The following is a 22,723-nucleotide window of genomic DNA, read 5'->3' as shown; positions in this document are numbered from 1 at the left end:
AGGTGGATCTTGTTAACCTTGGCAGTTCACCAGATCACTTAGCCCCAATGCCTCGGAGAACCATGGCCTTTTCTTTTCTTGAGATTCAATTGTTGGGCTAATTTTGAGATTGATCTGTGAGAGGTGGATCCGAAACAACCCAGGCTAACAGAGATTGATTGTTCGGTTGCTTGGTCGGTAAAATCGGCCGCAGCTCCTTCAATTGTTGCGGCGTAGCTTGGTTGCATATTTGGCGTCTTCGAAGCACGGTGACCCTAGTAAGCACGTCAACCAAGTGAAACAAGTATATATTAATTGCCTCATGCTATGATCGACGAGGTTAGAAGCACGGGTGAACACCCCTGCATCCCCCGCTGTCCACCTGCCGCTAACGCCGCTAACCTCGGCCTAAAGTCCATTTCACCATTAGGGGCAAGCCCAAGAAGGTCTTAGGCTATGACCATGATTGTAGGCAAGTTGAATCATAACTATGCCTGTCAGTCGCAATCTCCGCCAGTGGTAATTTCGGGATGATGCCGGGGTGCAACTCCATCGAAGGGGAAACGTGCCTCATTAAGTAGGAAAACCGTACTAGACCATGCAAACCTCGATTAAGCGTATAAGGGGGGAACCCACGCTCGGTAGGGATATAATCCAGATATAGGCCAGTCGAAAGAGAAGACTCTGGAGGTCAATTTCAGATTCGTGTCCTGATCGATCACACGCTTAGCCGCCTATACCATCACCCTCACCCACCGATATGCCCTCGAACGAAAATTATCATAATGGCGCCTCGATGGAGACTGAAAAGTTGCTAAGGCGAGTCAATCAGTCAGCAAACACGTTCAACGATTCTCATGGCGAGGCCGACCGCCTGAAAGCACTGCGCGCGGCACAGGAACTGGTGACTGCACTCCAAAAGCCGCAGGATGCGGTGTACAACCTCGCTTATTCAGTATGAAATCAGTCCTCATAGCCAGGTTGAAGGTGTCTAATGTTGATAAGCCCACCCATGTGATGTGTGTTAGGATCGCCATCGATCTGGATATTTTCACCACCTTGAGCGAAAGGAACTGCCCGACGACATTGGAGGATTTGGCGGCTGTCAAGGGCGCTGATCCCATCCTGACAGGCGAGCAAATCTTTATCCTCGTCCCTGAGCTTTCTGACAATATAACATAGAACGTGTCTTGCGCATTTTGGCCGGCATCGACTATGTGGCGGAGCACGATGTGAGAGTGTATACCCCAACGGCAATGACAAGGCAAATGACCGACCGTTTGAGTCTGGCGGTGGTGAAGTTCATGTGCGTAATCTTCAGCCTCCTCTGACAGCAAGTAATCTGACAACGCGAGATTGTACGTTATAGCTTCGATGTCGGGATGCCCACGCTCGCCAAAGTCCCGGAGTTTCTGCGAACGACTGAGTACCAAAACCCCTCGGGTCCTTTGAACGGTGCAATACACCATGCGGAGAAGATGGACACTATCATCTGGGAGTGGCTCGCCACAAAACCGGGATACCTGGACGCCTGCAACACGTTCATGGAAGCGGATCGGGGCAGCCGACCCAGCTGGTTGGAGTGGTTTCCGGTTCAGGAGCAACTGATCGACGGTTTCCATAAGGGTGACACTGGGGTGCTCCTTGTAGACGTAGCAGGAGGACGTGGACATGATATTGCTGCCTTCCAGACCAAATTCCCCAATGCACCAGGTCGATTGGTACTGGAGGATCTCCCGCAGGTTCTAGATAGTGCAGTGGTTCACCCCAAGATTGAACACATACCTTTCGATCTGTTCAAGCAGCAGCCGATACAAGGTCAGTTATGGTCACTCAAACCAATTTATCAGCTTGCTAACCAAAGTGCCCCTGTAGGTGCGCGGACTTACTATCTGAAATTCATCCTGCACGATTGGTCGGATGAGGATTGTCGTCGGATCCTGAGGCACGTCGGAGCGGCCATGCAGAAGGGATACTCGAAATTGATCATTGAGGAATTTGTGCTTGCGGATAGAGATTGTGCTATGCTGCCTGCTATGTGGGACTGGGAGATGTTGATCTTCTGCAATAGCATGGAACGTACGGCGGACCGGTGGAGGAGCTTGGTCGGTTCTGCAGGCTTCCGAGTAGTGAAATTTTGGCCTCCTCCAGGGGATGGACAGGGTATAATTGAAGCAGAGCTGGAGTAGATCTGGCTCGTGTATTTTAAGAACGCTTGTGGAGACGGCTGGGGCAGCTACTAGGCGGAGGGTGGATGAAAGAAGGCGGAAGGAAGGGAGAACTTGGAAGGGAGGCAGCGCAAAACCCGATGTTTGGAGGAGCATCAAGACTAAGCCGCAAGGAGTGAGTGAAGCTACCTCCGCAGAGACAAACGAGTTAAGAAGAGAATGCCATGGGTATATTGATATTATTAGCTCATCCAGGCAATGCAGGCATTAGCCCCATTAATATGTAGCCTAAGTATGCATCAAAGTAGAGATGTTCGTTCGAGCACGGAAAACAGCACTTGACCGGATGCTCAGGTATTAATTACAGCTTCATGTCTCCTCCACCCCAACGGAACCGACCCTAGTCCGAGGAAGGACACCAGTCATAGTATCCATTCACGTTGTTGCCCCACCATGCCGGGAAGTTATGCGCTGGTCCTCCAGCTCCGAACACCGCGAACGAGAGGATGAATACGACCGTCAAGCTAGCTCCGTCAAAGGCACCAGTGATCAGGTACGAGTAGTCCTTGAAGACCCGGGGCTTGAAGTTGCGGAGGTAGTACTGGACGTAAAAGCCCGCGATGACCCAGCTGAAGAGGATGCAGGTCTGGCTCTGATTGTAAGGGATATAGCCGGCGTACTGAATGAATTGCGGCATGTTGATCTCGGAGACGTCAAATTTCCCGATCCGTGGAACAAGCTAGAATGAAGCATGGAGCATGTCAGTTTTGTTCCCGGCTAGGACAGAACAAGGGATGGTCTTCGTGTTGACAAAGCTACTCACCTTATGAATAATCTTGTGAACGGCAACCACAGCAGCACCGATTGCCAACCCAGCGGGAACGATACTGTATTGCTTACCAGCCCTATAGAGGTAGGATGCCAGGGCCCAAGAGGTCGCGTTGGTATTGTATGATTGCATGGTTGCGCCACTCCAGGACGAGTCTCCGTTGCTGTCTGCCAAAAGTTCGCGGTTGCCGCTCACAATCGAGATCATGACAGCATAGTTGATGAAGCCGCCAAGAATCGTGCCGTAGATCTGGGTCAAGAACATGACACGGGGTGGAATTTTGACTAAGACAGAGCATTAGTTTCCGCGTGGTCGTGGGACTCTAGTGACACTCACGGTATTCGCCCATCTTCAGGTCGTTGGACAAGGTTACAGCATTGGAAATGACATTGTGTGACCACGCAGCAAAGTACATGTTTCCAACAGGGCGGCCCGGAATCATCAGGCCAGCCAACATCTTTGACAGGTTGTTGGTGGCGATTCCATTGCCATACTTGGAATAGAGGATAGTACTCTGTTGCAGGATTGTTAGTCAGACTCTTTCAACTGTTTGTGCTATGGAAACACTCACGAATGGCGCGAAGATAATTCCGACTATTAGCGAGACGACGTATGCCCAGGCAGGAAGGGTGACGTTCTCCTTGAGGACCACGACCAGACCCAGGATGAAGCTAAAAAGCAGCACGAAGGCGTACCACCACCATGGAGTTTCTTTATAATGCTTTGCCATGTGCACATGGTGCCGATCGTCGTATTTACCTGCTCTCGCACTCTTGTAAGTCCGCCAGATATCTCTTCCCCAAAAGAGGATGGTGTGTGCAACCAAAGCACCAATCTGGGCGGTTTTTAGCTTTTATACTTCAAGCGAAACAGGGTCACACCTACTGCAGCGTTGGCCATAAACATGGCAAAGGCAAATGAACCCGTGAGTTTGGGAACACCGTAGACTTCCAGGGCGGCTTCATCAAGCACTCCCCCAGGGAAGATTGTGGCGACGGGGTAGGCTGTTCCATTTGCCTGGAGCAGGCGTGTCGACATGAAGGGAAGTGACTTTGAATCCCAGCCATTGCCGTAATAGATACCAAGCATAATAATGAAGCAGGCGAAAAAACCCGTTGCTTGGTGAATCTGCAATTTTAGAGGGAGTGAGGTTTGGAAGGAGGTGATCTGCATCGGTCAGATTTGCAACAGATTGCACACAATGAGCATCATCTTACGTATTGCCAGTCAAAGCTGAGTGTAAACAAGCCCAGACCCTCATTGTTGGTTGCTCCACCAAAGAGATTGGTAAGTATGGCAGCCTTATTGCCTGTGGCTTTCTGAGCAGCCAAACACTGTATTTCGGAGACTTGTCAGACTTTGCAAAACACTCGTTTTCGGACAATATGAAGGCCACATACCGGGATAGAGACGGAGTTCAGCCATGGAAAAATGTAGGCAGGGATAATCTCATACACAGCCATGCCGCTGAAAGCATACCAGAAATATCGGAGTGGCTTAGAATTCTTCACCTGCTGCCAATGAAGCCCCTGCAGGGTTTTGACGACGGGTAGAGTACTCCAGTAGACGGCCTCCGGATGCCAGACTGCTATGGGACGCATGATACCACAGAGACCATAGCCAAATAGACCAATTGAGATGGTGCTTAGAATGACGGTGGTCGCGCTCAGAGGAAGGTTATAGAAGAGGTCCTGGGCCGCAAAGACCTGTACACTGGCGGCAGCATTCGAGGCTGAGGTGGCAGTGATAGAGCAGATGGCGTGCTCCTTCAGACCAAATGGCCCAGGATTGAGGAACCTGAAGACCGCAATCCACCATGGAGCCTTGCCCTGGCCGCCCTGTGCCCTCCACCGCGCCTCAAATTTATCGCCACGAGGGAGGAAACGAGCCCAAGCATTGCCGACAAAGTACGAGATGAGGACGATAAAAGTTCCTTGGATGGTGATGAAGGTGGGTTTGAACTGTAATTCCTGTCGTCAGTCGCGGCACGAAAGAAACCTCATGGGGATATCTCTCTCGGCCTACCGTGTAGATCTGGTACATGACAGCCTGGAAGCAGGCCAAACAAGAAGCCAGGACCACGCTGCGGAAGGTCAGGGCACTGTCGAAGTCATCACGTAGCGGCAGCAAGTGCACCGCTGCATCCGCTCCGGTGATAATCACAGCATCTGGATCTTCATCACTCTCATGGCCGGTGTGGTCCACATCGGTCTTGAGCTCCTCGCCTTTGCCAAGCACAGTGATGGCCGTCTTCTCCTCAACAGGAGTTGAGTTGGAGGCCGACAGACTTTCACCATCAATGGGCGAAGTGGACAATGGAGTGGCCATGGTAGCTGGCTCTCACTGGTGAAGGAGGGGTGAAGGTAAATGATTCTTGAGCTGGGCTGGCCGTCCGTTTTCGTGAGTTGGCGACGCACACCTCTTATATTCTTGCACCACGTTACATGAATTAGAGGCTAACTTAGCTTGCTGCTGTGATCAGTGAGTCCGTGATACCATAGAGCCGGGAAATGAGCCATTCCGAGTGAATGGAACACATTAGTCCTTGCCACTGGGCTTACTGCTAGACTGACATACTAAATCACTAGGCCTACAGTAACACACCACCAAGAAAATGGGCATGATAGCCCCTTCCAGCTTGTGACCCCTCTCGCTCTTGGCCCGATTTGCCTCCCTTGCCCCCGTCGAAAGTCTGGGCTGCCCAGCTTGCTAGTTGAAATGGTAAGTGAGCCATTGCCGCGTCTAGGTTGGCCTACTACTGCGGACGCAGAATGAAGGGTAAATCACTCACACCATTGAGTGGCGTTATCAGTCCGCGAATTTCCGCTGTGCCATCACATCCTGATGCACTTTCGAGGGACTCTCTGGCAAGGGTCGTTGGTAAAATGCCCAACGTGAGTGGTGCCATGAGCTGGAAGATAAGACAGGGCTAACCTGCCAGGGAGATAACCCCATCGATATGCTGTCAACGTAGCATCCGCATGGCAGGCGGCAAATTTGGAATCAAACCTACCACGGGATTCCTACGGACCACCGACGCCAAATCTCCTAGGGCCACGATCTAAGCCCGATGATTTGTTCTGAGCATAGGCTAATGTGATTCCGCCATAGATGCAATGTAGCCCTATTCGCGCTAGTGGTCGGCGGGACCAAAGACGCAAGAACCTCACTGTAAGACGTCTTGCACCAACAATTGTCGTGATTGCTGGTAGCCCTGCTGGACACTCGCTCCAGCATGTTCGTGGTAGTATATGTCTCCTAGGCATTCCAGTTCGTTGGCCCTACTACCATCCACGTGGTTATCGACGCAAGTCACAATGTGAACCCAATCTCGACATTATAGCAAACACCCCTCCGCACCGGAGCGTGGGGAAGGTTCAGGGCAGCCTTCCTTGGGACTGATAAGCAGCGTGTCTTGGCCTTCCACCCAACGTCAACAGAACGCCAATGAAGTCTTGGCCTCCATTGACTTTCGTCGCGCGAACACGTATATTAAATGCCCACCATCAATACGAATCGAGCCAATCTGAAGCAGGCGCATGTTCCTAGGCTTATGGAAGGAAGTTCGAAAGTCAGAACATTGTGTATTATCGAATGGCTCGATGATATAAAGGATTCATGGCGAGAAATGTCTTTGACCAGGTGTCTGGGCACTCGTACGCGGGGGGAGGGGGAAGATAAGGAGCGAGAGCCGAGGCCTGCCACGGCGTGAGGTCCAGTCCGTGAGGGGTTCTTATCTGCGTATCTGCGTATCTGCGTATCTGCGCATCTGTGCATCTGTGCATCTGTGTGCACCTGACACTTTTAAAATTCCGGTATTGAAGATGATACTCGTGAGACATTCGAGGATATATCCTCGAACGAAAAAATCGCACGATGTGTCTGGCTGCAGTTGGTCATCAGTGCGACCTACTGTACTGTACACTGGCGCAAGAAGAGTAGGGTACGATTTGGATTTAAAATCGGGCGGAGGACACAAATACAACCGTGCAGTACAACAGCAGTAGCCTCTGGGGGCGACAGGCTTGCTATCGACCTCGCATGAATGTAGCGGTGGCAGGAGGTATGAAAGCAAGATGAAGTGAGACTGAAAAGGAAGTGCTGTCCGTTCTCAGCTTGCTTGTTTGTTGCATTCCTTCTGGTCTGATGTAAGCCGGGTAACTTTACAGTTCTTGTAGCCTTAGGCAGTCAAGCAAGAACCAACCCATCAAGAACCCATCATCTCATTCTTGATCGATCTTCTGTTCAAACTCCCGCCCACCGCAGTCTTGATTCCAAGCTCTGAATTGTCCCAATTCCAGTACAGTCCCTTTGCATCAGCTGTCATCAAAGCTAGCAATGGTCCATTGACATTGTCCTGGTACACCCGACGGCCGCCTCAGCCCCTACAACATATCGTGGCATCGATGGCTATGGGAAACTTTGGAACAAGGCGTGAGGGCTTGTGACCCAGTTGGCCATATGGAGGAGATGCAGCGGATGACTTAGCACTCTCATCACGAGCTGCTCCATTGGCACTGATCACCGTTCATTGCAATGCAAAGCAATGTTGCTTACTGAACGAGACAGGTGACGATTCGGGAGGTGGCTATCTTATACGATTGGGTCAAAATGCGAAGTCGCCTGCAAGAGCCAACCGAGAGAGGCTTCCTTCCATCCTTGTCTTCGAAGAATACTTATAGTCCGACCGGGGGATATCTAGCGAGTCTCGACCATTTTTATGTTTCACCACGCCCTGGACTTGCATACAATGCATGCTTTCCAACCCGAGTCAAGCACTTTCCCAGCTTGACCTAGATGGCTCCCAGCCAATCGTATCAGCCCATCTAACTCTCCTACCTTTGGCAATCAGACTCCAGATTTATCGTTTCCCTCCTACTGCTCGCATCTCGCCTCACGGTCGTCTGGTCCTTCGATTTCTATAGCCCCAAGAACGTCTCTGTGAAAGATCATGGACATATGGCAGTCCAAGCCTACAATTGGTCTGACCTGAATAATATTCCAGAGTCGCTGACAATTCGTGAAATTGATGTGCTGCCCCAAGGCCTACCGAAGATCTCTCTGTTGTTGTCCTGAGTCTCAATGAGAGTGGCGAAACATTGAGGATCTACGGACTACATCGGCCTGCATAGCCAAAACACGGACGGGAAGATGCAGCGGGTGGAGCCGGCATGGAGCGAAAAGCTCCATGAACGAGACTAACTGACACGAGCACTCCAGATTGTGGCTTTGTAAAAAAGAGGCGCAGTGAGGCAAATATTTTCACACAACCTCCATTTCATGAGGACAAAGTCTAACTGCATATTTTTTGAGATGAATGACAGAATGTCAATCGAAAAATACCCCCCCCATTCAATAAAGATTTCGGGCTCAGAATTCACATTTTCAAACAGGCAGACAGACCTTCCCACTGACACGACACACCGCCAATTCGAGAGATCTTCCACTATTGCCAAGTAGCTTCTCGTCCCTCCCCACAAAAGCAGTCTGGTCGGCTGGATCGCCAAACCTTGCCGTGTTTCGAGAAGCCTCCAAGGAATGGCTGTCGAACTCAATTTTCCCCGGCTGCGATAAATGCATGCGAGGTCTATGGGTCACTTGCGTCGGACTTGCCGATTGATTCGATGATAAAAAATATCGAGATCAACACCAGGCAAGACCTGAATGACCCACCGCTCTTCATCACTTGGACAACTTGGACTTCACGCCCGTATCAATATGTGGTCAAAACAACCGATCGGAGAGGGCAAATCGAGGCTAAAACACCTGACAAACGCCAAGGACGAGACTTACTCGATCTAATCCTAATGGAGTAGTATGTTTCGACTAGTTTGGATAGTCTAGTCTGGTCTAGCTCGCTCTCGAGAATCTCTCCTTCGCCACCCGGCTGGCCGACAGATCCGTGGTGGAAAATCTGTCGACCTGCATGCAGAGTCTGGGAGGAGAAGCAATAATATGTGGGGAGAGCTTGCTTTAATCTTCCGGATTCCACGTTGCTCTCGCATTAGAGATGGGGAGAGTTGTCCACGACAGAATTCATGCAATGAGGTCATCAACCCTTCATCGCAATACCAGACCTGATTCTATCCCGGCAGATTCCTCAATGTGGAGACGAGCTCGTCCCATCTTCAAAGCTTCCGACCCCGGTGGCTGATCACAGCGGAGCTGAAAACACTCCAGGTATTTACCTGAGCGATACACGGTGAGTCAATCGACGCACTGGTCTGATCGTTATCGAGGAGCGGTGACTGAGGTTGAGACCTTGAGATACTGCTTTCCCTTCCGGGCATGGGTCCTCCATATCTGGCCTCTAACGCACAAATGGGACGGGCTCCATCATGAAAAACTTTCACCAGGTCCACCATAGCTCGATGATCCACCTAGCTGAAATGCGAAGCTCAGAGTCTCGCCCGCCATGGTGAAAATGCTTCTGCGCTGGAAGACTCTTGCCCGGGGAAAACTTAAATAAGAGACGATCCTCGCCCGTCAGTCCCTCTGTGCGAATCAGTCCTCCATTCTTCTTCGCGTCCTTCTCCTTTCACATACACACAATGAAGGCTGTTACTTCCTGGAGCCTTGTGGCCCTCCTGCTGCAGGCCGCTGGCACTAACGCCGCGATCCGGACCGATCTCGGCGCCCGCAATGTGCAGATCGCGGAGATGGACGGCACTGGTGTCCGCCATGGGGATCAGATTGTCTTCTCCGACCCCCGCTCCGACTTCGAGGAGTACTTCCGTTGCGCTCCCGCGTCCGGCAAGCACCTCACCTTCAGCGCGTCTGGACGGTATGCTGCCTGCTGCTACCCCTCTCAGCAGCTTATTGGCAGCATTGACACTGCCTTTGACTGCTGCGGTGAGGGCCACGAGCTCGCTGGCTCCAACAGAACTGGGTACCGCTGCTGCCCTATCAGCCAGATCTTCGATGGCAAGGTCTGCAAGGCCCCTCAGCCTGTGTGTACTAAGGGCAAAGTGCTGGTGAACAACAAGTGTGTCTGCCCCGCCGGATACTTCGAGAACGCTCTGGGCAACTGTGAGCGTACCTGCACCTCTGGTATCTCCACTGGTAAGTTACAATCACTGGAATCTCCCATCCTTTCAAGTTCCAAGTAGCTCAACTGATGGTCTTCCGCAGGCAAGTGCTACACTTTCACCTGGGAGAACGCCGAGCGTCTCGGCTTCAACGCTGAGGGTTACTACCTCGCCGCTCAGGACGACCTCCAGCAGAAGTTCGGCAAGTTCCAGCTCTGCAAGGACGAAGTCTGCACGCCCAACCTCCCCGTCAACCCCGAGGACGGCTTCCGCATCAAGGACCTGCACGGCAACCCTGTTGACGGCCAGCAGCCTGGACTGTGGCTCAACAACGCCCACAACGGCGGCCAGATCGGCAAGACCGTGCACTGGGACAAGGCGGGCGAGTTCTCCCTCACCAAGTGGCCCTGCGGCAAGTACTGCCTGACCGGATACGACAACGGTCTGGGCGTTGCCTATCCCGCCCTGACCCCTGCCTTCACCTTCATGACCTATGACCAGCAGTCGTGCATCCCCATCGATATCACCGAGGTGCCCTGCGACGTCCGTCACCCCAACAACAACTGCATCTGGAAGAACGGCAAGGACCAGTGCTGCAACTCGGTGGATTGCACCGCCCAGGTGTAAGTGAACAAAAAAAAAACAAAAACAAAAAACACACTCACACTCACACTTAATAAACGAATGTATTGTTATTTGTATGCATGTTATGGTGGACAAGAAGAAATGAGCGAATGAAGAGAAGAACCAGAGCAAGATATGAGCAATGCCAATAATCTTTGATGTCCTTTTTCTTTTCTGGCTTGTGTATGAAATTGAACTTGTTTTGTTGCTGCCCGCCTTCTTTTCTCGCTATGATTACTTCGTTCCATGTATGTATACTAAGACTGGTTGATAGGGTCTCTTTCAAATATAATAACCCCGTGATTCTGTTGATCCTGGTGTTGGTGTCTCTGCATCTTCTGTGGTGTCATATTTCGCCGTTTTTCTATTTCGGTTGATTTGACCAGGCGACCTTGAACCTTTCTTTGCTTTATGTATAATGAAATCAGAATGCGACGATTCACTTTGTTTATGAGATAGTCCCGTTTGAGATTTTTGCCCCGCAGTGACACCTTCTGCATGGGGGGTTCGTAATGCCTGGCAGCCTGTCACTCTGCCCCAGTACGGAAGAAAGCGCAGGCCGACGTGTTCGCTGGCACAGTGGGCTTAGAGCCCGATTCGGATTGAGAATCCGACTAAGTATCTACTGGGATCACTCGGAGTTCAGCGGCCCACTGGACTGGGTGACTCTGAGTCTGATTGTAGCTGCTGCTGCTGCTGCTGCTGCTACTTCTCGAGTACGCAGTGTCCGCAGTCATCTTCAGATCTGAACTGCACAGCTTCGATCTTAACCCACGCTGTTATCCCCACCACATTCCCATGGCCCACATATCATTATGCGAAATCAAAGACAACTTTTCCCCTAACCAAACGAACAATTCATCCACAAACGCATGCATCACTCACAAATCAACAGGACACAGAACCAAAGAGGAAATGCAAGGAAAGGGGGGGGGGGGGGGGGGGGGGGGGGGGGGGGGAGCTTCTACCTCCCCGCCCAAAACCTCAAGAAAGCCTCCCTCTTCCCCTTGACCTCAGCCCTTTCCTTTTCCCTCTCCCTCTCCTCCTCCCGCAGAGCCAAACCATCATTCCCGACCGGCACGACCGCATTCTGCGCCTTACCCAGGAAGAAATCCGTCTGGAACCAGGCGGCGACGAGCGGCACGAAGGCCAGCGCCAGCGCGGGGGCCAGACAGTAGTACAGGGTGCGGCGGTAGGCCTCGACGGCGCCGAGGCGCATGGGGTCGTCGATCGCGTACAGCGTGCGGATGGACTTGGGGCTGCCGAACAGCTTGCGCACGTCGGACTGCGTGGCGGTCGCGGGCAGGTGCGCGCGCAGCTGGCGGGGCATCTGCGCGGCCCAGATGACGGCCACGATGGCGGAGCCGATGGCGCTGCCGATCTTCGACCACAGGGATAGGAGCGAGATGGCGAGGGCGACGTCCTGGTGCGGCACCGAGGCCTGGGAGGCGACGCGCGACCCGACGACGGACATCGACCCGCCGAAGCCGATCAGGATCATGGACAGGATCATCGCGGCGGTGTTGGCGGTCGCGCGGTGGCCATCCAATAAAATGCCCATGCCGATGATCTTGATGCACAGGCCCGTGATCTGGATGGTTTTGTAGCGGTGCGTCCAGCGTTGGAGGAGACCGGTCAGGGGGCCTGCGATGCAGAGGGCTAGCGTTAGGGTGTTGCTGTAGTAGACCCAGTTCTGGTAGGACCAGGGCTTTGAGACGTAGACGTAGGAGCTCCAGTAGAGGCCGCGCATGTTTCCGGCGACTGGTCATGGCGGGAAAGCGGGAGGTGTTAGTGTTGTCATTTGCGTATAGGATGATGACGGGGGGCTGTCCGGGGATAACGTACGCATATAGAAACTATCAATAACGATGGACATGATGAAGGTTTTGTTGAAGATGAGTCGACGAGGGGCGCTGGGGACACGCGCCCACTTCATTTCATAGATGATATAGGCCATCAATAGCAGTCCACCCACTATCATCATGGCGATGAGGGATTGGTTGCGCCAGCCGCCATCGGCGTAGGTCTTGAGAGAGAACGGCAGAAGCAAAAGCGACCATCCAAACCCTAAAAGAATCAGACCGAAGGCGTCGATCTCTTCCAGGTTGTGTTTGAGGGCATCCATCCAGGATTGCGTGGATGAAGCAGCAGGCGCGACGACCCCTCCCCTGGGTACACTGTGGCCCTCAGCTGCAGCGAGGTCTCGAGCAGCACGTCGTGCTGTGTTCGAGGAAGCAATGTTAACGATTCCATGCTTCTTGGCTTTGCGATCAAGGTGTATTAGGGTCGCCACGGCTGGACCCAGTGCCACGGGCATGATGATGGCGAACATGCCGTAGCCCCATCGCCACTGGCCTCGGCCATCGATTGCATCTACAATCTTGCCAGCAAACCAGGTGTTGATGATGAACGGAGTCGAGAGCATCGAGCTGGCAAAACCGCGCCACTCCAAGGGGGTCAGGTCCGCCACGATGATGTCGTTGGTCAGGTCCAAGCCCGAGCTGCCGATTGCGACGAAGACTTCGCCGACAATGTAGGCAGAAACAGTCTTGCAGGTTGCGGCGATGATGTATCCAATGACATAGAAGAAGAGGGTTAAGATATATGTGTAGGGGCGTGAGGTGATATCGGAGATCTTCGCAATGAAGGGCTTGCTCACAGCGCTGATGATGCTGGTTGCAATGGAGAGGGTCGATAGTACCGAGCTGTGCTGCTTGAAATAGGACGAGGCATCGACGGAGTAGTACGAGGTTGTAGAAGAATCCAGTGAATATGCCCACGCACACACGAGGACCGAGATGCCGATCAGCCAAAGCGACTTTCGGTTGGACTTGGCTTCGCGGTAGACGGCCTCCATGCGGGAGACGCCCTGAGACTGTCCCCCGTTCGGAATGGTCTTGAGGGCTTCATGGTCGACGTCTGAGTCTGCTCTTGCATTAGTGACATTAGTGATCTTGTCGTCCGCCATTGTGTGATTGACCTAGATTCAGGCTACCCGCCGCAAGAAGAGTGCATTGGGGACGTAGGACGAAGACACATATTTATCCTCGCGGATGCTGCCCCTTAGACTCTATGAGCATGAAAAAATCTGTTATCTGATTCAGCACCAATAGCTCTAGTCGAATCAGATAAGGAATCAAATGATGATCTGCACAGTTATAGGGCCGTCTGCGCAAAGAGCTTTTTTGCTTAGAGCCTATCATGACGGACACCATGGGCCCATGGAAGATTCAAGACTATCAGATGTTGCCGAGCAAAGTCTTAGAGGACTGACTGAGTCCGCCTATACAGCCTTGCTGGAAAACAGCCAAGTCGACGAGAGAAAGGATCCGAGCACTGTCTTGGTGCCATGAATCCCTTGGCTCTCTCGTCCATTAGTATAGGATTCTCGGTACCCACATACTTCATTAGGGCACTACTTCTTTCCACCCCTCGTTGCCAAGTTGCTTGGCCGCTCCTCGTCTGCGACGATCAAAGCGAACAATCTAATCAGATCAGATAAGCCAAGCTCCATCAATACCCTTGGATGACCCAGCGGGTGTTATGAGTGGCCCCATGGGTTGGCCACAGCACATTAAACCAATTCTGGTATGGCCAATCATTGTTGATCAGAAATGCGGATGTCTTACTTTGGATTGCAGCGAACCCTCGTATTACCCGATCAGGAAATTGGTCTCTGGGGTTGTCTGATTGGAAGAGACCGCATCTTGACATGCAATGCTTCCAACAGCAGGAATGCAGCGAGATAGGGCTATTGGTCTCATGGTGGGTTCAAGTTTGCATTGTTTTCTCCATGTAATTCAGGTGTGCTAAGATTATCCAAGCTTATGAAGAATGGTGATAATGGCTGACACAGGAGAATTCGGGTTCTCCTGAGCTTTCGCAAGAAGAGGGACCTTCGACGTATGTCTGTGCTTGAGGCGGTAGACTTGTGAGCTGCGCTGAGTTGGAACGCTCTGCTAGACTGATTATTGCATGCCGATTCTCCGGCCCCTGATCCGATGAATACGAAGGTGAAGCTCCTCTATTGGTCCGTTCGCTCCAAGTATAAATTGACATTCCACCATACTCCACATAGTGACTCACGAAATCAAGTAAATGTAACAAGCACCAAGAGTCGAAGCCTCATTGTGACCGTCGGCAGCTGATGTCGGATGCTTGGAATTGATCGCGTTCTGCTTCAAGGTCGGTGCTTGGTCCTAGGAAACTCACAATGGAGTAGACCTCTGCAGCACAATCATGCTGGTGTCGCATAACGGAAGAGGGTACCCCTATGTCTGTGATAAGACGATCTAGTGTTCGCTCGCATTAGTGTTCGAGGGGGGTGGATGGGTTCGGCCTCTTCGAGTGCGTGTTAGTCTGCGTTGCGTAGTTACTGGTGACCATCGCGAGAGCAGGAGTTGCACTCGATATCAAGGCTATTGTGACGTAGTCAGTGCGACGATACTCGTTAGTCATCATTGGCATTCGCAAATCGAGATGAACAGCTGATGCGAGCAAACAAAAGGGCCAGACTGGCGTGCTCAATCTCTCGGGGACGAATGTTGTCTCCCTGTCTTACAGCTCGTGGTCGGCTGGTTCAGGGCCACTTGAAATCTGCTGAATGATTATACCGTGTCTCCGTGGTAGATGTGGTAGGAGAAAGGAACTCGACGTGTCTGGCATTTGACCAGAGGTACTCTCAATGTCGAGTAAGTAGTCGACGAAAGTGATGATTAGTGACATGTCATGGAGTTACTGGGTTCTGAGTATTGTAAGCAATAAAATGTCACCCATATGGGCCTATGGCGCAATTGGTAGCGCGTACGACTCCAGATCGTAAGGTTGCCTGATCGAGCCGGGCTGGGCTCATTTCTTTTTGCTTTCTTTTGTCTCGTCTTCAAACTCAGGCTCTCTTTCGGTCTTTTTCATGGGTGTCAAAATGAATAGCCTCTCTAGTCGAATAATAAGTGCTTGTCTTGCGTAAGGATTATGCAATGTCAGACGCGGAGCTATGTATCTTGTTGTCAGGTACGCTTTCGAGAACCAGTAACACCCATAACACTCACAAGCTTCGTCCACTGGGCGATTCCGCTTCGCCGTTGCGACCCAGTAGCGCCAGCCTTTATGTGCTGTGTGATCTGCTCGTTCCATTGTCCTCACTCGCTCAACTATCCATGACATGATGAGTTCGGAGTTGCAAACGTCGCAGGTGGCTCGGTCCCTCGCCCCACGCCATATGCTGCTGTGATGACTTCATACAATTCTGTCAGTCGGTAGGTACTCATCGATTCGAGCCCCGAGATGTGGATGGACAGTTGCTTGTGGCTCATTCATTCCAGATGTATTATTCGAGCGAGACTTGACTTCCTCGCTATGTCGTTGCGGTACTCGTGATCTACAGTGTCCACAAAACGGCAGTGCGAGCAGGCTGGCGCTCAGCAATATTAGCCTGCCTTTTCATGTGTGTCTCTTAAAACTGCCTGCTCGATATCGGTCTGGTCATTAAAGGGAAAAAGTTATTTGGTTGCACGACCATGTGCGTAAGCTCTGCCCTTGTAGACGCTTTGGTATATCTGTTTGCATCCCGTGCAGCAAAGCTGATATGCTTGATATTAATTACCAGAACCTGTCGCCGAATCGGAGATCAAGATTAACAATGACAAACCAATACCACAAGATCCCAGAGCTTTGGATCTTAAGCATTCAAAATAAAGAATACGCCCAACCCCACTGCTATAGGCAGCACAGACAGGACAGCCGACCAGCGAGGGAACTATGAAGCTATCACTCTATTCTATGATATCGTGTGCAGTGCCGCAACCTCTATTAGCATTACAGCGGAGACTCTATATCATGGGCAACAGGATTACACTACCATCATGTCTCATTGCACTTCTGGCCGTCCAACCCAGACCACGAGTCAGGACAAGACACCATCCTCATTGTCCAGCCTTCATAATGCATCACTTGTATGTTTAGTCATCAAGAATGGGCCTATGGCGCAATTGGTAGCGCGTACGACTCCAGATCGTAAGGTTGCCTGATCGAGCCGGGCTGGGCTCATCCATTCTTTTTGCTCGAGATTCCCTCGTCTTCACCACCGAGGAAAGACCCCTTGAAAATCCCAGTGTACTCCTGCACGTGTGGATCGTCTATGGTCGATGCCATCCGACCCCATGTGCGTTACGCAGGCACCCGTGCAGGCAACCATAGAAGCACGGGCCTGCAATCCATGCATCACTTGCACACCATGCGATGACCGAAGATCCCGGTCCCTCATAAACCGACATTGAATCGCGAAGGCAATGCCCGGGGCGTGCAAGTTCCAACACCCTCGACCACAAACTGCAGGCTATTTCTTTTATGCAATACCTACTGGGATACCTCCAAGTGCTGCGAAGAGTATGATCAATTTTGCGAGATGCTATTCCCAGTAAGCGATTTGCCGAGTCAGGTTTATATCCGCCACCATGTAGTTCACCGACCACAATGCTATAGTTTTCGTCGCGTTCTCGCAAATTTTAGATCGGGATGCCGGCGAGGGTACCTCGCACATAGGAACATGTAACATCAAACCCAAGTTAAGTGTCAACAAATGGGCCTATGGCGCAATTGGTAGCGCGTACGACTCCAGATCGTAAGGTTGCCTGATCGAGCCGGGCTGGGCTCATTTCGTTTTGCTTTTTGACTCTCGAACACATAACTATCCGTTCGCTGTAAGACCTGCTGTGCAGACTCCCTCCATAGTAGGATCTCGCCTAGGCATTGGAATTGACTCGATGAACAGAAACAAACTTTCTTTGGTGGCTTAAGCGCGGGGATGACACCACAATGCTCTCCTGTTACGTCTGCAGTTGATTACCCGTGTAGGCTTTCTGTCGATCGGTAGAATGTTCCTTGCGGGCGTTATCGTACTCTAGGAGATATAGCCTAATATTAGACGGAAATGATTTATGGTGGATGAAGGTTAGATGCCGAAGAACTCGGACGTGTCCGTGTTGATAAGAACACAGGACAGATTCGGCTGGATCTCGTGAGCGCTTCTGATCAGATTTATTCTCTTGGAACAGAGTCAGATTGAAGTAGATAACGTATGCGTTCTCAGAGTCAAGAGGATAATTCATAGTGGCTCGCAACATCACTAATGTGTCTGTCGAGTAGTGGATCGTTATGGCCTCAAGTCCAGGCTACTATGGGGATGTGGCCGAGGCGTCGGAGAGACAAGGGTTGTTGCGCGAGAGGGATGGAAGACTGGCGAAGGGTTGGTGAGGCTTGCCTCGTGCGAGCTTCGATGTCTGCGCCGACTGGAGCCGGTGTCGTGGTGGAAGTATGCAACAAATCGAGGGAAGTGGTTTTCTGACTCGGTAGGAGAGATTGGTGTAAGGCTAGTAAAGGGGGGGGTCATGCGAGCCACTTGGGGCGGTAGCAAAACCAGTTGGAGCAATCAGTCATGGAGTCGAAGAAGTTGAGCGGAAGCCACTATCAGATATCCGACCCTGCTGCACGTGCCTTACGATTCGCCCATGGACACTGTGTTCCTACACTCCTGAACCAAGTCCATTATAGAGATTAAATCTATGTGCTCCAACTTTCAAGCAAGGCCATCGTGTCTCAACAATCATTGATGGACTTGAAACCAGCAGACGTGCAATGACAACCATCGGGACAATATCTATCTTCACCGAGTATGAAGGTCACGGCACATGTCTCAGAGAAGCAGTGATTATCATACTTGACAATTGGCACAACAATATCTCAAAACTAGGAGAGAGAAGTTATATCTATCTATTTCACTGTGTACAAGAGATTTCACAGCTAATGCATAGCACCTGTACCTTCTCAGGTCAAAGACCTCCTTGACCTTGAACAGAAGCTCCCTCGCCCTCTTCAATATCACTCCAAAAGCATACTTCTGTTCAGTTTGTCTAGGCTTGCTTGAGCCCCCCGATCCTGCTCATGACCACAATCGGTGACAAAAAGTTCGCAGCTGCCGTATCGAATGGTCGCATACAAAAATAGACTACCCGTTTGTCTTGATCCATATAATGTTCTGTCCTCAAAAGTTGCTCCTTACAACAGAATCTGGCTCTACCTCACATCCTTTCTCGTCTCACAAACCGAAGAAATCACTACAGTCCTCATAACTCGGTAGACTGGGTAACTCATGCAGGCACAGTCTCTCCTTCCATCCACGTATGAGGTGCAAGTGGGTTGATCGAAAGTCCCAACCGAAGCAGTCGCATCCTCTTCGAACCGTCTTCGCTCGCCCGTTGCGTCCGCCTTGAAACCAATAACATTTGTGCCTTGATCACTTCATCCTGAAAGATACTTCGGATAACTTTCTCTCTCCCACAAAGTCTTGAACCTCCAGTTTGCAATACCCAAGTGCTCGTCCATTCTCAACACCTGTCTCAAAACCAGCCATCGTCCTCAGTTTGCCTCACCCCCTCCCTGTTCCATCCAAAATGGCTCTGACCTACCTTGACATGATAATACTCGTCGCTTCCATTCCAGCATTTGCTCTGTTGATCCTTGCTGGCGCTCAGCTCGTGCGGCACTGTGCGCTGCGAATGTTCGCACGCGACGACCGACAGTATGTTTCGTGAGTTATCTCTTTTCCAAGGGGGGCGTGTCTCCCACAAAATGTCTCGCTTTCCCAACGTTTATCTTAGCCGTACACCATCCAACCCTTTACCCCAAAGCTTATACTACTCCCAATTCTTTGCTTGCTAGCATGCTCCACAATGCATAGAGAAACTAACAAAGTATATGAAATGGCTTGCCTGTTGCCAACGTCCGCATCGCCTATACTCCGAAAAATGAAGATGAATTGCATCATGTCATGGAAATGCTCCGCCACCCTGGTATCTCAGGTTCCCTGTACTTGACGGCAAATGCCCGTTGATGACCACAGAATTGACGGCATTTTTGCTTGGTAGATTTATGCCCTCCCTCGCGGACCGGATGTGCCGGCACCACCTCCACGAATGGTGGTAGTAACAGGAACCATCACCTCCGGGGCCGGCATGAGGGGCTTAGGACGAGAGATTGAGCTTGCGAGGATTGACTGACTATTCTATTCGGTCTATTGTCTTTATTTGGGGAGTTTGATGACCTGTGTGGGGTGTGGTGGGCCTTGCTTGTTGAGGGGTGGGGTTTGTGGTTTAGTTCTTGCTCGTCTTTTTTGCGTCGCCGATTGAGGGTATCAAGCAAATTATGATTCTATTATCAGAGAAATAAAGCTGTGATCAGGCTCATGCTCTAGCTCATTGTACTTTGGGATGCTTTTAGTGTATAACCCTTAGATAATGGCCTGGAAACGAGATGGGATTGCTCGTGATCAGGGTTGAGGTTAGTAGATAGTACTGTACAATCATGACCATAGATGCGAAATGCTGCTATGAGTAAGCGTTTATGGGGAAAACAGTTCAAACAGTATTTACAGCGAGTAAAAAAGCCTACAAGGATCATATCGTGAGTTTATTACACTCGGGATGAGTCAGAAAACAAAAAGTGTCACTTTAAACACACAGTTACCTGCGAAGATAGGTACAGAGTGTACAAAAACCGGACAATTTTGACAGCTCGGGCAATTCCATTGCACAGTACATGATCAACTCGAGTCACTAACCAAGTTCAATGGCAAGACCAAGAACCAAAGAATGACGACAATGGACACGTCCCAACAGTACAACCAATCTCGCAGCTAGGCAGCACTTTTGATCAAACCCAGGTTCCCCTGCTTGAGATTCGGCACGAAGCCATTGATTTCATCCGTACTGAAGCTGTCCATGTTCAGGGTGTCTTCAGTGCGCAATAGTTTTCTCACGTGATGACGAATCTCATCCTCCGATCCATGGGCAGCAGCACAGAATTTGATAGTCTGATCTAGCTCTTCCTGGGTTATTTTATCCGGACTGATGTCGGCGGTTCCCTGAATGACTACACATGCATTATTTAGCGCGTTGAAAAGCATGTTTTAGACAAGGAAGGAGCAACAGGCTTACTGGGTCTGATGATATTGAATGCGCGGTCGAAATTGTCTTCGTGAAGATCACTCAAGACCGGTTTCGATTGACTGCGAATCTGCTGGTACGCGCTCATAACCACGAGCATGAAACGGATGTAGCTGTCGGAAACCTTGTCAGAGTGCCAGGATGCAGCCAGCGCTTCGTCGCAGTCGCCACGCAAAGCAGCACAGATAGTTGTGGCAGCCGAAAGACCACCGACCAGGGCCAGGTGAACGCCCGACGAGAAGTAAGGGTCGATGAAGCATCCTGCATCACCAACAATGCGAGCATGCGGCATTGCATACGCAGAGGCGCTGTAGGAGTAATCGCAAGCTGATTTGATAGGGCTGATGAGCTCTGCTTTGCGAAGCAGACGCTGAATTTCCGGTACCAGGTTCAGCGTGTGATGGTAGAACTCCTCCTGCCCCAAGCCAGACTCGCGCTTCTTCACAGTCCAAGTCTTGCGGTTTCTCACAATTCCCACCGAAACGGTCCCGTTGTGCATAGGAATAAGCCAGACCCAGCCACTTTCGTCTAATGATTGAGGCAAGGTCGGTTAGTGTCGCGACGAGGAAGGATGGAGGGGAAACATATGATTACCGTGCAATGCCTCGAAGAAAGGTTGATTCTCCAGGGACGTATTCTTTGCATAAGGCTCGGCTCCTTGCCAGTATCCCCAATGGGCGATGTTCTTGAGACTCTCGTTGTATCGGCGGTTATGGAGGTACTTGGTGCTAAGCAAACCCCTTCGACCACTCGCGTCGACCAGATAGTCGAAGGCAATTTCTCTGATATCACGAGACTCATCTAGTTGGCTCACATAAGATGCGGAAACAGGCTTGCCAATTTGAGAATGCGCATCGGGAGCAAACTGGATGGACTTGACCTTGACACCGTCGAAAGTCTTTGCGCCGCATGTCGCTGCGTGCTGAAACATCAAATGATCAGCCTCAGAGCGGACAACATTCCACGCGTAGTTGTCGGGCCCCCCAGCGGCGAGGAAATCAGTATCTGTACACCACAGAGACCTATTAGCAATAGGAACAGAAGGAAACTTGGTAGTCCCATACTCCCAGCTCGCTTGGCTTTATCCAACTTAAAGGATGCCCCAAACTACACGCCTTTGATTAGTTGTTGCAGTCTCTAGTAGGGGGAAGAACAAATTACCTTCTTTGTGAAGCCGTAATGGTCGAAAGCCTGATCCAAGTCAATGAAACGAAGCAGATGGCGCATTGATGGCAGCATGCTCTCCCCGATATGGTAACTGGAAAAAGTCTCAGTCTTGCAATGGAACAAATCGCTAAGAAAGAGCTGAAAGGATGGTATTTACCGAGGGAACTGGTCTGCTTCCAGTAACACTGTATCAATACCCTCTCGAGCCAGAGCAGCAGCACAGTATGAGCCACCTGGCCCACCACCAATCACAAGGACAGCGCAACGTTCTGGGATGTTCTGTGACTTCGTGACCATGATGGCACTGAGCTTGGGGCTGGTAGGTGGAGATGAACAAGGGAGGGAGACATTTTGTGCTCATATATAACAACACGAAAAGTAGATCAGCTGATGAGCTTGACTCTCTGTTATTCACCGATCAGTGGTCACCTCAAAAAAGTTTGTTTGTTTAGTATATTCGTGGCTGACAGCCAGTGAATCGGAGCGCTTGATCGGTTATAGATGCCCAGGTGCTATGGCCCTTAGCCCGAGGGCAAACCACATTTTGCAATCACGTCCCGACTGAAACGTCCTAGAGCAAGCTTCTATAGCATATCTGTAGCCAGCTGAAAGTAATCTCACCAGGCTGCGCGATGTTGAGTGGGTGCCTGAGCGATCGCCGTGGACGATCGAACCATGCCAGATAAGGCTTCCGCGGTAGCGATCCATGATGACTGCTAACTGCAGTTGTCGATAGCTCGAGCATCGGGATAAGCGATCTTTGCGAGAAAGAAATGAAAGCTTTGAACAAGTAGTTGGAGTCCTATTGATTATAGGTACTGACCCCTGGCATGCAGAATCCCATCTAAGCAGGTACGCTTGGGTCCATCGCATGGCCGCCAGTGCAGGGGAGCTCTAATTTGTGTCACAATGCAGTCAAGATAAACCATA

At 51.0% G+C, this 22,723-nt stretch overlaps 6 protein-coding genes and 3 non-coding genes across 9 annotated transcripts; 5 read left to right on the top strand and 4 right to left on the bottom strand.

Moving 5' to 3' along the window:
- Nucleotides 1–714: 714 nt before the first annotated feature.
- Nucleotides 715–2,594, top strand: BO66DRAFT_454180 (O-methyltransferase). The gene is made up of 5 exons (XM_025652014.1): nt 715–934; nt 985–1,111; nt 1,162–1,285; nt 1,349–1,797; nt 1,855–2,594. Exons 1-5 carry the CDS (start codon nt 740–742, stop codon nt 2,166–2,168), a joined length of 1,209 nt encoding a protein of 402 aa, XP_025502961.1. The 5' UTR covers nt 715–739; the 3' UTR covers nt 2,169–2,594.
- On the bottom strand, nt 2,426–5,409 carry BO66DRAFT_115577 (OPT family oligopeptide transporter). The gene is made up of 8 exons (XM_025641861.1): nt 5,002–5,409; nt 4,377–4,937; nt 4,194–4,310; nt 3,862–4,143; nt 3,548–3,811; nt 3,313–3,490; nt 2,971–3,260; nt 2,426–2,886 (listed from the first exon to the last, which is right to left on the bottom strand). Exons 1-8 carry the CDS (start codon nt 5,302–5,304, stop codon nt 2,548–2,550), a joined length of 2,334 nt encoding a protein of 777 aa, XP_025502960.1. The 5' UTR covers nt 5,305–5,409; the 3' UTR covers nt 2,426–2,547.
- On the bottom strand, nt 5,410–5,985 carry BO66DRAFT_115576 (uncharacterized protein). The gene is made up of 2 exons (XM_025641860.1): nt 5,768–5,985; nt 5,410–5,685 (listed from the first exon to the last, which is right to left on the bottom strand). The coding sequence occupies exons 1-2, from the start codon at nt 5,882–5,884 to the stop codon at nt 5,515–5,517; spliced, it is 288 nt and encodes a 95-aa protein (XP_025502959.1). The 5' UTR covers nt 5,885–5,985; the 3' UTR covers nt 5,410–5,514.
- Nucleotides 5,986–9,355: 3,370 nt separating this feature from the next.
- Nucleotides 9,356–10,671, top strand: BO66DRAFT_115682 (cysteine-rich secreted protein). The gene is made up of 2 exons (XM_025641862.1): nt 9,356–10,038; nt 10,108–10,671. The coding sequence occupies exons 1-2, from the start codon at nt 9,528–9,530 to the stop codon at nt 10,629–10,631; spliced, it is 1,035 nt and encodes a 344-aa protein (XP_025502958.1). The 5' UTR covers nt 9,356–9,527; the 3' UTR covers nt 10,632–10,671.
- A 921-nt stretch (nt 10,672–11,592) lies between these two features.
- On the bottom strand, nt 11,593–13,596 carry BO66DRAFT_454169 (MFS general substrate transporter; the record flags this gene model as incomplete). The annotated part of the gene is made up of 2 exons (XM_025652013.1): nt 11,593–12,389; nt 12,474–13,596. 2 exons carry the CDS (start codon nt 13,594–13,596, stop codon nt 11,593–11,595), a joined length of 1,920 nt encoding a protein of 639 aa, XP_025502957.1.
- Nucleotides 13,597–15,406: 1,810 nt separating this feature from the next.
- BO66DRAFT_t196 lies at nt 15,407–15,479 on the top strand. Its single transcript has one exon. It is a non-coding gene; the product is annotated as a tRNA-Trp (tRNA).
- A 1,121-nt stretch (nt 15,480–16,600) lies between these two features.
- On the top strand, nt 16,601–16,673 carry BO66DRAFT_t197. Its single transcript has one exon. It is a non-coding gene; the product is annotated as a tRNA-Trp (tRNA).
- Nucleotides 16,674–17,207: 534 nt separating this feature from the next.
- On the top strand, nt 17,208–17,280 carry BO66DRAFT_t198. The gene has a single exon. It is a non-coding gene; the product is annotated as a tRNA-Trp (tRNA).
- Nucleotides 17,281–20,136: 2,856 nt separating this feature from the next.
- BO66DRAFT_376226 (NAD(P)/FAD-dependent oxidoreductase) lies at nt 20,137–22,500 on the bottom strand. Its single transcript, XM_025645692.1, has 6 exons — nt 21,951–22,500; nt 21,788–21,884; nt 21,691–21,733; nt 21,221–21,631; nt 20,618–21,154; nt 20,137–20,552 (listed from the first exon to the last, which is right to left on the bottom strand). The coding sequence occupies exons 1-6, from the start codon at nt 22,088–22,090 to the stop codon at nt 20,317–20,319; spliced, it is 1,464 nt and encodes a 487-aa protein (XP_025502956.1). The 5' UTR covers nt 22,091–22,500; the 3' UTR covers nt 20,137–20,316.
- Between the last annotated feature and the right edge of the window lie 223 nt (nt 22,501–22,723).

This window comes from Aspergillus aculeatinus (assembly GCF_003184765.1).
Source record: "Aspergillus aculeatinus CBS 121060 unplaced genomic scaffold BO66scaffold_30, whole genome shotgun sequence".
Lineage (NCBI taxonomy): Eukaryota > Fungi > Ascomycota > Eurotiomycetes > Eurotiales > Aspergillaceae > Aspergillus > Aspergillus aculeatinus.
The sequence above is the reverse complement of the archived record's forward strand: the minus strand, read 5'-3'. Positions and strand labels throughout refer to the sequence as shown.

Bases quoted from the DNA above. Each gene is read 5' to 3' on its own strand.
- BO66DRAFT_454180 (XM_025652014.1), top strand. From the start codon at position 740: ATGCCCTCGAACGAAAATTATCATAATGGCGCCTCGATGGAGACTGAA. The intron at 935-984 runs GTATGAAATCAG...AATGTTGATAAG, and splicing joins TGTACAACCTCGCTTATTCA to CCCACCCATGTGATGTGTGT. The intron at 1,112-1,161 runs GCGAGCAAATCT...AATATAACATAG, and splicing joins CGCTGATCCCATCCTGACAG to AACGTGTCTTGCGCATTTTG.
- BO66DRAFT_115577 (XM_025641861.1), bottom strand. From the start codon at position 5,304: ATGGCCACTCCATTGTCCACTTCGCCCATTGATGGTGAAAGTCTGTCG. The intron at 4,938-5,001 runs GTAGGCCGAGAG...CAGGAATTACAG, and splicing joins TCATGTACCAGATCTACACG to TTCAAACCCACCTTCATCAC. The intron at 3,812-3,861 runs GTAGGTGTGACC...AAAACCGCCCAG, and splicing joins TGTTTATGGCCAACGCTGCA to ATTGGTGCTTTGGTTGCACA.
- BO66DRAFT_115576 (XM_025641860.1), bottom strand. From the start codon at position 5,884: ATGGCACCACTCACGTTGGGCATTTTACCAACGACCCTTGCCAGAGAG. The intron at 5,686-5,767 runs GTGAGTGATTTA...CATTTCAACTAG, and splicing joins TGATAACGCCACTCAATGGT to CAAGCTGGGCAGCCCAGACT.
- BO66DRAFT_115682 (XM_025641862.1), top strand. From the start codon at position 9,528: ATGAAGGCTGTTACTTCCTGGAGCCTTGTGGCCCTCCTGCTGCAGGCC. The intron at 10,039-10,107 runs GTAAGTTACAAT...GGTCTTCCGCAG, and splicing joins CACCTCTGGTATCTCCACTG to GCAAGTGCTACACTTTCACC.
- BO66DRAFT_376226 (XM_025645692.1), bottom strand. From the start codon at position 22,090: ATGGTCACGAAGTCACAGAACATCCCAGAACGTTGCGCTGTCCTTGTG. The intron at 21,885-21,950 runs GTAAATACCATC...GACTTTTTCCAG, and splicing joins GAAGCAGACCAGTTCCCTCG to TTACCATATCGGGGAGAGCA. The intron at 21,632-21,690 runs GTATGGGACTAC...TGTGGTGTACAG, and splicing joins TAAAGCCAAGCGAGCTGGGA to ATACTGATTTCCTCGCCGCT.